This window comes from Nicotiana tomentosiformis, chromosome 3, assembly GCF_000390325.3.
Source record: "Nicotiana tomentosiformis chromosome 3, ASM39032v3, whole genome shotgun sequence".
NCBI classification, from domain to species: Eukaryota; Viridiplantae; Streptophyta; class Magnoliopsida; order Solanales; family Solanaceae; genus Nicotiana; species Nicotiana tomentosiformis.
The window spans coordinates 80,210,708-80,227,330 of record NC_090814.1 but is presented as its reverse complement, the minus strand read 5'-3'; the positions used below and the strand labels follow the sequence as shown (position 1 = coordinate 80,227,330).

Below are 16,623 nucleotides of genomic sequence, written 5' to 3'. Positions count from 1 at the left end.
TCGACTTTGAAATTAGAGGTAAGAACACATGCCCCAGGAACGCACTCCTCAGGTTGTGGCTCTACCGGTGTTTCGTCGGCGGCAGACTATGAAGATGAAGCTTTCTCTTTCTGAGGAATGGTTTGAGATGTTTTCGCCATTTTCAAATTTAAAGGTCAAGAATAGAAGAAAGTGACAAAGATTTGGTAAATTTGAAGAAGGGCTTTTACAAAGAGGAATCACAGATTTGCAAATAAGCTTAGAGGGTACGAAAAAGAACTTGGGAAATTTGGAAGATTGAAGATGTAAAAGTGGTAAATGGTAAAAGGAAGGGCTATTTATAGATTAAAGCAATGGCGGTTCAATGTCAGCGGTGGCCGACCACCGTCTGATATACATTAAATGCCTTGAAAAACTAAATCGATGGGATAGCTATCACGTGCGTCATGATCGATCCCAATATGAGCGTTAGCTTATAATCTGATCGATCCATTGAGGAATCATATTGTTTCTCACTACATCCTTCCCGAGAAATGAGGGGACTATCTGTATACGGTCGAAATAGATTTCGGCCTTCGTACGATTGATCAAGGCCGAAACATAATGGATCGAAGAAAGACTACGTAATATCGAGATGGGTTCCGAAGATGGTACAAACAAGCTTCGGATTCCAGGTATAGGTCAAACACCGAGTTCGAAGTCATTATCGAGCTCGGGTTCGGATCGAACTATGATGAGATGATTTCGAGCTTAAGGGGAAGAGGCCAACCGGGACCGAATCCGAATCATTACCTAATCCCGAGTCCATATCGAGCTCTAGAATCACTACTGACCGACACCAAGGCCAATCGAGCTCGAGCCCACAAACAAGAGCCGTTGCAAATACACTAAGGGAGAGAATCTCGACGGGAATAAGAAAAAAGCTAATTTATCATGGAGTCTCCACTATGTATTATTAATTATATCAAAAGTAGAATCTTCCACTATAAAGAGGATGGCTACATCTCTGTACAGGGCAGTTTTTTCTTACATTATAATTCAAGCACCATATTCTCCTATATTCAAGGACTATTCTTTTAGGCTTTATTAATTGATTCATTTTGCTTGGTCTAAACAATCATCTTCTTTCCAACCTTGCTTATTTTGCTTTCTTTGCAATCCATATTTGATATTTCTATTTGTCCTTATGATTTATATCAAGCTATATCATATATCCTTAGAACTACGTACAAATTCAACTATATCCGTTTTTTGGGTAAACAGGTAGATAGCTCTACACGCATACATAAAAATATCATTTTGGCCAGCTTAATGTAGGTAAACTGTGAAGATCTAACAATGTTTTTGAGTCATTGATCGGACAATAATCTCTCTCTAGAATGACTTTTCCTCTCAAGTAACACTAAAAAATGACGAGTAAAATGAAGAATTGGGGGGGAGGGCAACAACGTCATGTAGGAAATTCAAGCAACCAAACGAGAAGAAATGGAATCCCACAGTCAGCTGATGCGAAAAAGACGCGAAACATTAATGCAATTCAAGTAATTATGTCATTAGGGTTTAGCCAAGTATCAGCGATGACTCCAATGGCTTAGGCGAAGAGTCCAATAGCTCTCGCAAAAACTCCAATGGCAATGGCGAAGACTCCAATGGCTCAATTGGGTGAGAGATCAGGGGGATCCTGGGCAGATAGGGTAGAGGTGGAAATGACGGAAATTAGTGAGATGAGTAAGGAACAAATGAGCCCTAAAACAAATTCATGGAGTAAAATTATGGGAACAGCACCAGAAGCGGAGGGTTTAAGAATAAATTATGAAGAAACAACTGGAGAAAATGTCAAAATTTCTACGGAAGACATCAAAGATGAAAATGTATTCTCGAAATCGGCAGTGATACGCTATGTTCTAGGATCCAATTGACCATTGGCTGTAGTTGATGGATATTTTCATAGGATTTTTGGAGGATTGGGTATTGATAAGATCGCGCAAGTCAATAGAGGAGTTTTTCTGGTGTGATTCCACACAATTTAAAGCAGAACCAAAGTTATTTAGGAGGGAGTCCAGATGTTTGATAAAAAGCTTGTAGTGGTAAAGCCATGGGAACCAGACATAGATGTGAGCAAAGAAAAAGTAGACAGAATTCCGGTGTAGATTAGACTCAAGGGTTTGGATATCAAATACTAGGGGAAGAATGTTGTTACCAAAATTTCAAGGATGGTAGGGAAACCTCTAAAGGCTCACAGAGCAACAACCAACAAGGAACGGCTAGCATTTGCTAGGGTGCTAGTTGAAGTGTCAAAAAATCAGCAATACCCTACACAAGTCATGTTAGAGAATGAGGTGGGGAAAATAGTGAAGCAAGAGGTGTACTATGAATGGAAGTCTACATTGTGTCCAAAATGTAAGAATTTTGGACATGAAATGCAAGAATGTTGGAAGTTGCACAAGGAAGAAGTAGAAATGCGAGGAAAACAAATTGAGAAGGAGAAACAAGCAGGGGAGGAAACTACTCAAGCAGTGGGGAACAAAAAGGGAGAAAACAGAATTAGTGACAAGGTGACAAGGAAGCAACCAAATGAAGACAATGCAATCCCTACAAAGAATGCAATTGTTGTACCTGACAAGGCAATCCCTACAAAGAATACATTTGATGTATTTGACAAGGATATGAATATATAATATCAAAGACAAGGCAAAACCAGTTCTTCTAACCCTTAGGGAGAAGATGGTGTGGTTGGACCAGAACATGGGAGGGGTGGGGGTAATCCCCTACCTAATAGATAAGATCGGATTCTGGAATATCAGGGGACTCAACAAGCCATATAAACAGAGAGATATTCATCTGTTTATGCATAATAGTGGTGTGTTGCCTTGTTTGGTCTCCTGGAAACTAAGATTAAGAGAGCCAAAGCTCACAGAGCTTCTCTTAATCTATGTGATGGATGGTCATATACAACTAATTTGGCACAACACCCACGGGGGAGAATATGGTTATTGTGGAAGCCAATGATATATGAAGTATGCATACTGAGAACCACTGATCAATTAATTCATAGTGAAGTCAGACACAAAGGAACTGGAAAGAAACCCCATGTAACAATGGTATATGCGTACAATGATATGGCACTTAGAAGGAACCAATGGAAGGAGATAGAGGAGCTCTACAACCATACTCGAGGTCCATGGGCTGTGATGACTGATTTCAATAGTGTTCTGTACAAGGAAGATAGGGTAGGCAGCCCAGTGACAATGGCTGAAACAAGAGATTTCAGGCAGTGTTATGATACATATTGCTTCTAAGAGTTGAGATCAACATGTAGCCCGACGCTGAAGTTTTATTAACCCTCCTCTAAAAAGGCGAGGACGGTACAATCAGATGATACGGTCGAGGGTAAACGGCATCCCCTCGATTTTGTTCACAAAGTATCGAATCAAAATAATGATCCGCCAAAACGAATGATGGCCCTGACCTAGGGTTATTTGGTATTGACGGCAGAAGTCAATAATAACATAATCAAGGGGACCTAAAGTGAAAAGGTAAGTATACACACTTAAAATCCTTTCACGTAAGTGGTGATATCTTCGTCAGAAGAAGGGATTATTATTTCTTTACCCTCCCAATTGCAATCTTTTTTCAGCTATTTGAGGTGCCTCTCAGTTATCGAACACATGTACCTCAATACTGGCTCACATTGGCCGGGAACCAACGAGCCTTTATCGACTTTGAAATTAGAGGTAAGAACACACGCCCTAGGAACGCACTCCTCATGTCGTGGCTCTACCGGTGTTTCGTCGGTGGCAGACTATGAATATGAACCTTTCTCTTTCTGAGGAATGGTTTGCGATGTTTTTGCTATTTTCGAATTTAAAGGTCAAGAATAGAAGAAAGTGACAAAGATTTGGTAAATTTGAAGAAGGGCTTTTGCAAAGAGGAATCACAAATTTGCGAATAAGCTTAGAGGGTACGAAAATGAACTTGGGAAATTTGGAAGATTGAAGATGTAAAAGTGGTAAATGGTAAAAGGAAGGGCTATTTATAGATTAAAGCAATGGCGGTTCAATGTTAGTAGTGACCGATCACCGTCTGACATATATTAAATGCCTTGAAAAACTAAATCGACGGGACAGCTATCACGTGTGTCATGATCGAGCCCAATGTGAACGTCAGCTTATAATCTGATCGAGCCATTGAGGAATCATATCGTTTCTTACCACATCCTTCTCGAGAAACGAGGGGACTATCTGTATACGGTCGAAATAGATTTCGGCCTTCGTACGATTGATCAAGGCCGAAATATAATGGATCGAAGAAAGACTTCATAATATCGAGATGAGTTCCGAATATGGTACAAACAAGCTTTGGATTCCAGGTATAGGTCAATAACCGAGTTCAAAGTCATCATCGAGCTCAGGTCCGGATTGAACTATGATGAGATGATTTCAAGCTTAAGGGGCAGAGGCCAACCGGGACCGAATCTAAATTATCACCTGATCCCGAGTCCGTATCGAGCTCTAGAAGCACTACCGACCGGCACCTAGGCCGATCGAGCTCGAGCCCACAAACAAGAGACGTTGCAAACACACTAAGGGAGAGAATCTCGGCGGGAATAAGGGAAAAGTTGATTTATCATAGAGTCTCTACTATGTATTTTTAATTATATCTAAAGTAGGATCCTCCACTATAAAGAGGATGGCTACATCTCTGTACAAGGCAGTTTTTTCCTACATTATAATTCAAGCACCATATTCTCCTATATTCAAGGACTATTCTTTGAGGCTTTATTAATTGATTCATTTTGCTTAGTCTAAACAATCATCTTCTTTCCAACCTTGCTTATTTTGCTTTTTTTTGCAATTCATATATGATATTTCTATTTGTCCTTATGATTTATATCAAGCTATATCACATATCCTTAGAACTACGTACAAATTCAACTCTATCCGTTTTTCGGGTAAACAGGTAGATAGCTCTACACGCATACATAAAAATATCATTTTGACCAGCTTAATGTAGGTAAACCGTGAATATCTAACAATATTTTTTAGTCACTGGTCGGACAATAATCTCTCTCTAGAATGACTTTTTCTCTCAAGTAACACTGAAAAATGATGAGGAAAACGAAGAATGGGGGGGAGGGCAACAACGTCAGGTAGGAAATTCAAGCAACCAAACAAGATGAAATGGAATCCCACAGTCAGCTGATGCGAAGAAGACGCGAAACATTAATGCAATTCAAGGAATTGTGCCATTAGGGTTAAGCCAAGTATTAGCGATGACTCCAATGGCTTCGGCGAAGACACCAATAGCTCTCGCAAAGACCCTAATGGCACAGGACAAGACTCCAGTTGCTCAATTGGGTGAGAAATCAAGGGGATCCTGGACGGATAGGGTAGAGGCAGAAATGACGGAAATTAGTGAGATGAGTAAGGAACAAATGAGCCCTAAAACAAATTTATGGAGTAAAATTATGGGAACAGCACCAGAGGCGGAGGGTTTAAACCTAAATTATGAGGAAACGACTGGAGAAAATGTCAAAATTACTATGGAAGATATCAAAGATGAAATTGTATTCTCGAAATCAGCGGTGATACGCTATGTTCTAGGATCCAATCCCCCACTGGCTGTAGTTGATAAATATTTTCATAGGATTTGGGGAGGATTGGGTATTGATAAGATCGCGCAAGTCAATATAGGAGTTTTCTGGTGCGATTCCACACAATTGAAAGCAGAACCAAAGTTATTTAGGAGGGAGATCAGATGTTTGATAAAAAGCTTATAGTGGTAAAGCCATGGGAACCAGACATAGATATGAGCAAAGAAAGAGTAGACAGAATTTCGGTGTGGATTAGACTCAAGGGTTTGGATATCAAATACTGGGGGAAGAATGCTCTTACCAAAAATTTCAAGGATGGTAGGGAAACCTCTAAAGGCTGACAGAGCAACAACCAATAAGGAACGGCTAGCATTTGCTAGGGTGCTAGTTGAAGTGTCAACAAATCAGCAATACCCTACACAAGTCATGTTTGAGAATGAGGTGGGGAAAATAGTGAAGCAAGAGGTGTACTATGAATGGAAGCCTACATTGTGTCCAAAATGTAAGAATTTTGGACATGAAATGCAAGAATGTAGGAAGTTGCACAAGGAAGAAGCAGAATTGCGAGGAAAACAAATTGAGAAGGAGAAACAAGCAGGGGAGGAAACTACTCAAGCAGTGGGGAACAAAAAGGGAGAAAACAAAATTAGTGAAAAGGTGACAAGGAAGCAACCAAATGAAGACAATGCAATCCCTACAAAGAATGTAATTATTTTACCTGACAAGGAAATCCCTACAAAGAATGCATTTGATGTATTTGACAAGGATATGAATATATAAGATCAAAGACAAGGCAAAACCAGTTCTTCTAACCCTGAGGGAGAACATGGTGTGGCTGGACCAGAATATGGGAGGGGTGGGGGTAATCCCCTACCTAATAGATAAGATCGGATTCTGGAATATCAGGGGACTCAACAAGCCATATAAACAGAGAGATATTCATCTGTTTATGCATAATAGTGGTGTGTTGCCTTGTTTGGTCTCCTGGAAACTAAGATTAAGAGAGCCAAAGCTCACAGAGCTTCTCTTAATCTATGTGATGGATGGTCGTATACAACTAATTTGGCACAACACCCACGGGGGAGAATATGGTTATTGTGGAAGCCAATGATATATGAAGTATGCATACTGAGAACCACTGATCAATTAATTCATAGTGAAGTCAGACACAAAGGAACTGGAAAGAAACCCCATGTAACAATGGTATATGCGTACAATGATATGGCACTTAGAAGGAACCTATGGAAGGAGATAGAGGAGCTCTACAACCATACTCGAGGTCCATGGGCTGTGATGACTGATTTCAATAGTGTTCTGTACAAGGAAGATAGGGTAGGCAGCCCAGTGACAATGGCTGAAACAAGAGATTTCAGGCAGTGTTATGATACATGCTACTTCCAAGAGTTGAGATCAACAGGTGCCTATTACACCTGGAACAACAAACAAAGTTTAGAAGACAGAGTACATAGCAGAATCGACAGAGTATTGATAAACATGGACTGGTTATCACAGCTGCCAGTTTCTATGGTCCACTATATGACTGAGGGCTTATTTGATCATAGCCCAGCTATGATAAATTGGGAAAATGGAAACCAGAGGATCAACAGACCATTCAAGTACTTAAACATATGGAGTATGGATCCTGAATTCAAGGTAAGAGTGGGGGATAGCTGGAATAATGAAATCAGAGGAACAATAATGTATCAGTTAGTGGGGAAGCTTAACATGCTGAAGAAAGTACTCCAACGGCTGAATAGAAACAAATTTAGTGACATAGAACTGAAAGCAGAACAAGCTAAGGAAGAGCTAGAGAAGTGTCGAAAACAGATTCAACGAAGCCCCACCAATAAGAGTCTATTTGAAAGGAGCAGGAATTGGCAAACAATTATAGGAGATTAAAGCAAGCAAGTGATCAGTTCCTAAGGCAAAAAAGCAAAATGCAGTGGCTGAAACAAGGAGACCAGAATAATATATACTTTCATAGTTTTATGAAGGCTAGAAGGAATGCCAACAAAAAATTTTCAATCAAGAATTCCAAAGGTAGTATGGTCACTAACATGGAGGGGATAGCAGGGGCTTTTGTGGATTTTTATACTGAACTACTAGGATCTACAAAAGAAGATAGAATACATGTATGCAGTAATTTGGTGAGAAAAGAACCAATAGTGACAGAGGAACAGAGAAACATGTTGAATGAAGACTTCACTGAGAAGGAGGTCAAACAGGTTTTATGGCAAATTGATGGGGAAAAAGCCACATGTCCTGATGGATATGGCAGCAAATTTTTCAAAGATAGTTGGGACATTATCATAAAAGACCTTGAGGAGGGAGTACTAGAGTTCTTCAAGTCACGGAAGATGCTGAAGGTAATTAATAACACAATCATTACAGTAATTCCTAAGAGTAGCCATGCAGAAGCAGTTGGGGACTATAGACCTATAGTCTGCTGCAACACAGTGTATAAGGTCATATCAAAAATGCTATGCAATAGGCTTAAAGTCATCCTGCCAAGCATTATCTCTGAAAATCAGAGTGCCTTTGTAGCTGGAAGAACAATCATGCAGAACATATTGATTTGTCAAAACCTTGTCAGATTATATAATAGGAAAGCAGCGACCAGGAGTTGCTTGATTAAAATAGACCTTAAGAAGGCGTATGACTCCATAGAATGGGACTTTGTAGAGGAAATGTTACATGCTCTAAATTTCCCTATGAAGTTCATAAGGTGGATCATGGAATTCATATCAACTACTCAGTATACTATGGCTATAAATGGAGGGCTATATGGGAGCATAAAAGGAAAGAGAGGCCTGAGACTAGGGGATCATATATCCCCTTTATTGTTTGTCGTATGTATGGAATATTTCACTAGAATAATGAAGTTAGTGGCACAACATGAAAGCTTTGGCTACCATACTAAATGTAGAAGCTTGCAGTTCAACCATCTATGCTTTGCAGACGATGTATTACTCTTTTACAAAGGAGAATTTAATTCTGTCATGTTGATACTAAGAGGGTTTCAAACATTTTCCAACTCTTCAGGGCTAACAACTAATGCATATAAGTCCAACATATTTGCTGTTAATATGGAGATAGAGAATTTATGTGAAAAAACAGGCTACAACAAAGGCAGACTTCCCTTCAAGTACTTAGGTGTTCCAATATCATCTAAGAAACTATCAAAAAAGGATTGCCAAGTGTTAGTGGATAAAATAACAACCAGAATAAGGAGTTGGGGTTCAAAGCACCTATCCTATGCTGGTAGAGTGCAAATGATCAATGCAGTGCTGATGCATATCTACACATACTGGGCATCGATTTTTATACTCCCCAAAGCAGTGCTCAAAAGAATAAAAACAATATGTCGCAACTATCTATGGGATGGAAAGGTGGAAACAAACAGGATACCACTAGTGGCCTAGGACCTTGTTTGTCGATCAAGGAAAGAGGGAGGGATTGGGATAAAGGATTGTATAGCATGGAATGAGACAGCCATAGGGAAGTATGTATGGGACATAACGCAAAAGACTGACTCTTTGTGGGTCAAATGGATCAACCATATCTACTTAAAAAATACAAATTGGTGGCTATACAATGTACCACAAGAGAGTAGATGGTATTGGAAGAAGATATGTCACATAAGAGACAAGCTTGCAGGGGCTATACTCAGGGAGGATGGCAATCACCAACAGGGAGGTATACAATCACGAAAGGGTACTCATGGCTGAAGGGAAACCTGGACATATGCCGATGGGGAAGATGGGTCTGGAAAAAGCAAAATATTCCAAAACATAGTTTCATTTGCTGGCTGACTATGCAAAGGAAGCTGCTCACAAAGGATAGGCTAGCTGTCAGAGGAATCAACTCAGATGGCCTATGTGTACTATGTGGAAATGCTCCAGAATCAATTGAACACTAAGTGACAATTCTCCAAACTATGTATAACTGAAATTCTCCAATGGTTAAAGATAAAAATCACAAACTATGAAGGACATCATCTATGGAAGAGATTAGCCAGGAAAATGGGAGGCAAACTAAGCAGGGAGTTCTCTTTTGCTGTATTGGCATTGAACTATCACATATGGAAGGGCAGGAACGAAGCCCTATGGCAAAGCTCAGTGCCTAGACCAAACAGAGTATGTGATCAAATCAAAAAGGAATGCAAAATTCGTGTGATGGAGATAATCAAGAAGCGAAAAAGGGACATAGGAGATGGATAGAAGAAGTATATAGATAGATAGGAGATAGACATAAATAATACTTGAACAGAATAAGATATTAAATAGACTTACTTGGGCAACCTGAGTAAGTACGGGACTTTTATATATAGCTGGTTGTTAGAGTGGTTTTTGTATTTCCTCATTGTACTTTGTTCTGGTGATGAATAAAAAAAATTTCATTCCACCAAAAAGAAAATCTAACAGTGACGCTAACAAATTTTAGATAGTTTAGTAATGTCATACACAAATATTATAGGGAAAAGGCCCAAAAATGACCTTGTGGTATTCGAAATGGATCAATTATAACCCATGTTTAAACTTGAGTCTAAAAATGACCCTGCTGTTATAGAATGAGTCTAATAATACCCTTGTGTTATTTGAAATGGATCAATTATAACCCTCGTTTAAATTTGGGCCCACTAATGACCCTGTCGTTAAAGAATGGGCCTAATACTGTTATTTTCCTCAGTTAGTCATGATTATGGGTGTAAATGGATATTTAAAAATCGACTAAACCGTACAGTGCCGAACCGATTTTTAGGTTTCTTTTAATAAAATCGTAGGTTTTTTATATAAATCTATAACTGTACCGATAATTAGGGTAGGTTTTTATTTTATAAAAATAAACCGAAAAAATATTGAACCGTACCGAATAAATTAACATGTGAATATATGTTTCACATGTAAATATATTCGAACCGTACCGAATAAATTTATATGTGAATATATGTTTCACATATAAATATATCGGACCTATTATTATACCTAGTATAAATATATATTTCACATGTAAATTTATTCGGTACGGTTCGATATTTATATATTATGTTTAAAAATGATAATGATTTTAATATTTATAAAGAATGGGTCGAATAAGTTTAAAATTTGAGCCCACTAATGACCCTGCCGTTAAAGAATGGTTCTAATATTTATATTTGTAAATAATGATGTATTAATATAAATAATGTACAAATTTTAATACATTATTATTTTTAAACTTAATATATAAATATATTTTTCACGTGTAAATTTATTCGGTACAGTTCGATATTTTTTCGGTTTATTTTTAAAAAATAAAAAGCCTACCCTAATTATCGGTACAGTTATATATTTATATAAAAACCTACGGTTTTATTAAAAGAAACCTAAAAATTGGTTCGGCACGGTACAATTCTGTTGGTTTAGTCGGTTTTTAAATATCCATTTACACCCTTAATCATTACTAACTGAGGAAAATAGTAGTATTAGACCCATTCTTTAACGGCAGGATCATTAGTGGGCTCAAATTTAAACGAGGGTTATAATTGATCCATTTTGAATAACACAAGGGCATTATTAGACCCATTCTATTACGGCAGGGTCATTTTTGGATTCAAGTTTAAACGGGGGTTATAATTGATCCATTTTGAATATCACAAGTTCATTTTTGGGCCTTTTCCCAATATTATATTTAACTACACTTTTGTAGACGTGTCTATTAGGACAAAAGTTTGATCCGGGCTTTGCTGAAGTAAGCTTGGGCCACTAATGGTTAATATTAACCTAAATATTATATATATATATATATATATATATATATATATATATATATATATATATATATAAAATATAACATATATATGTTATTTTAATTTAAGTGATTGAGTGCATGAATATTTAGGTTAACTAGTTTTAGGATACGCGCTATGAGCGTGTACCCTATAACAATGTGTATAATATTTTTAAAAATATAAGTTCTTGAAAATAAAATTTAAACAAAATACAAACTCTTGAAAATGACGAATATTTATCATATTCAGTTGATAAAGTAGCGAATGGTCTAGCTAAGCATGAAAACAATCAAGATAATTTTAAACACTACAAGAAAATCACGTATTACATGAGGATTTTGTTAGGGATTATATATGAAAATTTCCTGCGGATTTTCCTTCCGAAAACATTCCGATGAAAAAACTTTCGTATGTAATTATTACCTGTGAAGGAGATTTTGAACCCGCATGTAAATCATTTGGGTACCCTATAACAATGTGTATAATGTTTTAAAAAATATAAGCTCTTGAAAATAAAATTTGAACAAAATATAAAGAAAATCAAGTATTACACGATTATATTTTGTTAGGGATTAAATTCGCATGTAATATTAGTTATGAATGTTTCCATTGGAAATTCTAGACAATTTTTATTATAGTAAACTCTCCCATATATATTTTTTGTATTTGTATATACTACATATAATGTGGTGCTTCCAATATGCATAGTATATAAAGTGCAAACGTTTATATTCTTGGCCGATGTGGGACAAGAATGTCCCAACTGCCATTTCTTTCCAATGGAGTAATATTTACTTATTAATGCTTACCTTTTTTATTTTTATTTTGTAAAAGGATGCATTAATTAAGGATTTCATAAATCAAATGAAACACTCTTTTCCAAGTTATTGCAAATTACATTTATATTACTTTTAAATTTAACATATCCTTAGTTATTTTTCAGATTTTCATTTATATTTTTCGAATAACATTTTAATTTCATTTTTTATATAAGAATACATTAATTAACAAGAATTAAATACATTGTACATGATAATTAGTAAGAATTATTTCTATAATCCTAATAGTCATGAGATGATATTAGAATTATTTAGTCATGAGATGATATTAGAAAGTAGGATTATAATATCATTTGATATTAAGTTTCAGTATTGACAATTTCAAACTATATTATTTTATACTTACCATAATTGAATACATTTTTATAAATGTAACATAATTTTTTTCTTCTTAGAAATTAAACTTAAATAGTAATCAATCATTTAGTTACATTTAATATATGTTTTGATGATATCAGTTGAAATATGTCAAATGTAGGCGTATCTTAGCATTATTATGTCTTTTATATCAACCATAGTAATAAATGACTATGTTATGCTTAATGACGTATAATTCCCAATTCAAACACATATACAACATTATGTTTTATATAGGATCAACAATTTTGCATTTACCTATACATAAATCGACAAAATATAATAGATAAAATTATTTCCTATGGATATTTTGTACATATCATGTATTTGTAACTTTCAGAAAAATATAATTTTTAAATTAAAAAGTAACATCTTCATAAAAATTCAAATAATATTTATTAAAAGTATTTAAATAATTTAAAATTTAAAATATGTAGTTATAAAATCCACAAGTAAATTTTTAAATATTATATATCCAATTAAAACAACAACAATAAAATTTTTATCTAAATCCTAAGAAACAATCCCCGATCAAAACCATATAATGAAATACTCAATTCCTAAGAAATAATTTTCGTTTAAAACCACACATAAAAACTCTAGTTAATTTCTTAGGTAATAAATATTTTAGATAAATCCCAAGCTATATTACCAAGAATAAATTTCTACTAAAAATTACAATCCCCGTGTAATTCCACCAAATAAGTAAATTCCAAGAAAAAATATTCTGACTAAATTCACATCAACCAAATTTTTAGGTAATTCCTAAGGTAAAAATATTTAAAGGTAAATCCCCAGAAAAATCCCTAACTAAATTTGAAACAATAACATCCCAGGTAATTCCCCACCTAAGATAATCCCTAGGTAAATCCCCAGAAAAAGGTCTCCAGCTAAATCCGCAGCAACATTATCCCCAGGTAATTTTTCGAATAAGTAAATCCTCAGGTAAATCCCCAAAAAAATATCCCCAACTAAATTCGTATGTAGAGTTACCTAGGAATTTTCCTTCGGATTAAAATGGGATTTTTTACGGAAACATATTTGCCGATTTGTTTCCGAAAGTAATTTTTCAGGTAATATTTTGGCGCATAATGGCGCCAAAGTTACCTACGGCTTTTCCTAGAAAAATATTTATCGCAGGTAAAATATATTATATTTAGAATTTTTAATGTTTCCCATGAAAATCCGCAAGTATTATCTTTGAATAAAATCCCCAGGTAAAATTTTCATGTAATTAGCACTTTTCTTGTAGTGAAAGGCTCAGTGAATTTTTATGTGTCCTCTTCTCTGGATTTAATTTCGTATTAAAATGACCGTCTATGTCACTACCCAAAATCCATTAAGGCCGTGATGGCACCGGACACCACTGTCAGGCAAGCCAACCATAATTTGAATAACTTAATTATCCATTTTAGTATTTTTGAAATAAAAATTTCTTCAATGAAATAGCAAAGATAAAACTCATAGAGTAAATGATAAATAATTTTAGCAACTAAATTTCTAAACAATTCACAATCATTCCCAAAACCTGGTGTCACAAGTGCATGAGCATTTACTAGGAAATTAAAAATAAAATACAGCATCTGTCTAGAATACAAATTAGACAGGAAAAATATAATAACCTTGATGGAGACTCTGTTGGCTGCGGATCGTAATACAGAATGCAGCTCACACATGTCCCTACAATTATTAACCATGCCTATGTGTCCATAAGGCCAATAGACATATATGTACCTGCACAATAAAATGTGCAGCAAGTGCAGTATGAGTATGAAAACAACGTGTACCCAGTAAGTATCAAGCCTAATCTCGAAGAGGTAGAGACGAGATGGCCGACTTTGACACTCAATATGAGTCAATAATATTAAATAATCATAAAATAGAAATATTTATATCAACGTGATTCACAGAGTTAACCGTAATTTTATTGACCAGTAGAAATAATTAAATTCCTTCAAATGCAGTAATTCTCAATATATTAATTAAATTCCTTCAATTTCAAATAAATTTTCAAATTTATCAATTAGTCTCATTTACAGGAATAACAATAATTCATTAACAAGCAGGAATAATAATTCAATAAATTTCAAAGATTTTCAATTTATCAATTAGCTTCACAAGCTGCAATAAACTATTAAGGTATTATTATTATTATTATTAAGCACGATTTCTGTGGAGGACGTACGACCCGATCTAGAGTGTCGTGTACACTGTCGAGGGACGTGCGACACAATCCATAGATGCATTTATCCTGCCGAGGCGTTCGGCCCGCTCCACAAAAAAGGAGGACATTTTCTTATATACCTACAGAATAAGAGTATGTTTATTATAAGATAAATTCGAGATGATGAACAATTTTCTTTTAATAATTAATTAATTAAAACAGAAATAAGCATATGAGATTTTCATCTTTTACTATCTCTCACTAACAATTTACGATATATATCAAATAATGTAATTAATTAACGGATATAATTTACACAAGTAATTCATACTTTGAGTCCTAAACTACCCGTACTTTAGCATTAATAGTTGTTACGCACGGACTCTCGTCACCTTGTGCGTACGTAGCCCCCACAATTAGCAACAATTATTAATTTAATTATCTATGGGGTAATTTCTCCCTCACAAGATTAGACAAGAGACTTACCTTGTCTCAATGCCCACTTCCGATCACGATGTCGTGTAAAATCCCAATTCGGTGCTGAAAATCTGAAACTATCCAAAAGTTATATACACAATAATTAATATATGCTAAATGATTTGAAATTTACCTATTAAATAAATTACCTTATCCAAAATGGTAAAATTTCTAAAATTCACCCCGGACCAACATGCTCGGATTCTGAAATTTTTCGGATAAAAACGTTACCCATAATCTCAAGAACTTAAATATATAATTTCTACCCAATTCCATAACTATTTTCGTGGTTAAAATCTCACTTTTATAAAAATCTAGGTTTTTCATCTAAATCTCTGATTTCTAAGATTTACTAGTTATAATCTACCTATAATATATGTATTTAACTCAAGGGGTATAGAATTAACTTACCTCCAAGTTGTTAGTTGAACTCCCTTCTCAAAAGCTCTGAAATTGCCCGAAAATGGAGGAAAAATGGGCTCAAAATGTCTGAGCCCCGATTTTTAACCATTATGCCAAGCAGTGGTTTCGCACCTGCTGAAGGGGTACCGCACCTGCGAAAAAATCCTCGCAGGTGCGAGTCTCACTAGCCCTGGCCAAACTCGCATCTGCGCACACTGATTCGCACATGCGCAATCGCAGGTGCGCCAAAATTCTGCATCTGCGGCGGTGGCCTCTCCTTCCCTTCTTCTGCTTCTGCGCATAAACCTCGCATCTGCGAAAGTCACACATGCGGCTGTCCAAGCGCATGTGCGAACGTACCAGAAGCAGAAGGCTTCAGCTTTTCTTCAAAATTCTAAAATTGATCCGAGCCTCGTCAGGTTAACACTCGGAGCCCCTGGCCCCGCCCGAATATACCAACAGGTTTGAAATCATAAAACGGACTCGCTCGAACTCTCAGAACACGTAAAACAATATCAAATCTAAGAATCATACCCTAAACCAAATTGGTTCAAACTTAAGAATTTCAAGTTCTTCAATTTACTTCCAATGCACCGAAACATACTTAAACTACTAAGAATGACACAAATTTTTGTGTGCAAGTCTTAAATCACTATACGGAGCTATTCTCAGACTCGAAATTCCAAACGGACCTCGATTACTCCAAAACCTATTCCAAACCAATTTTAAAGAACTTTAAATCTTTAAATAGTTGATTTTCACTATTAAGCGCCAAAACGCTCCCGGGTTATCCAAAACCCTATTCGAACATACGCCTAAGTCCGAAATCATCATACGAACTTATTGGAACCGTCAAATCCCGATTCTGATGTCGTTTTCTCAAAACATTGACTGAAGTCAAACTTAGCCTTTTAAGGCTAACTTAAGGAACCAAGTATTCTGATTTCAACCCGAACACTTCCAAATTCCGAACCAACCATCCCCACAAGTCATAAATCATTAAAAATACATACGAGAAGTTTTATTTAGGGGAACAGGGTTC

At 35.9% G+C, this 16,623-nt stretch overlaps 2 protein-coding genes across 2 annotated transcripts; both read left to right on the top strand.

The window, feature by feature from the left end:
- Positions 1–5,887: 5,887 nt before the first annotated feature.
- On the top strand, positions 5,888–6,352 carry LOC104105593 (uncharacterized). The gene has a single exon (XM_009613939.2). It carries the CDS (start codon positions 5,888–5,890, stop codon positions 6,350–6,352), a length of 465 nt encoding a protein of 154 aa, XP_009612234.2.
- A 327-nt stretch (positions 6,353–6,679) lies between these two features.
- LOC138908070 (uncharacterized) lies at positions 6,680–7,471 on the top strand. The gene has a single exon (XM_070198709.1). The coding sequence runs from the start codon at positions 6,680–6,682 to the stop codon at positions 7,469–7,471; it is 792 nt and encodes a 263-aa protein (XP_070054810.1).
- The last annotated feature ends 9,152 nt before the right edge of the window (positions 7,472–16,623 follow it).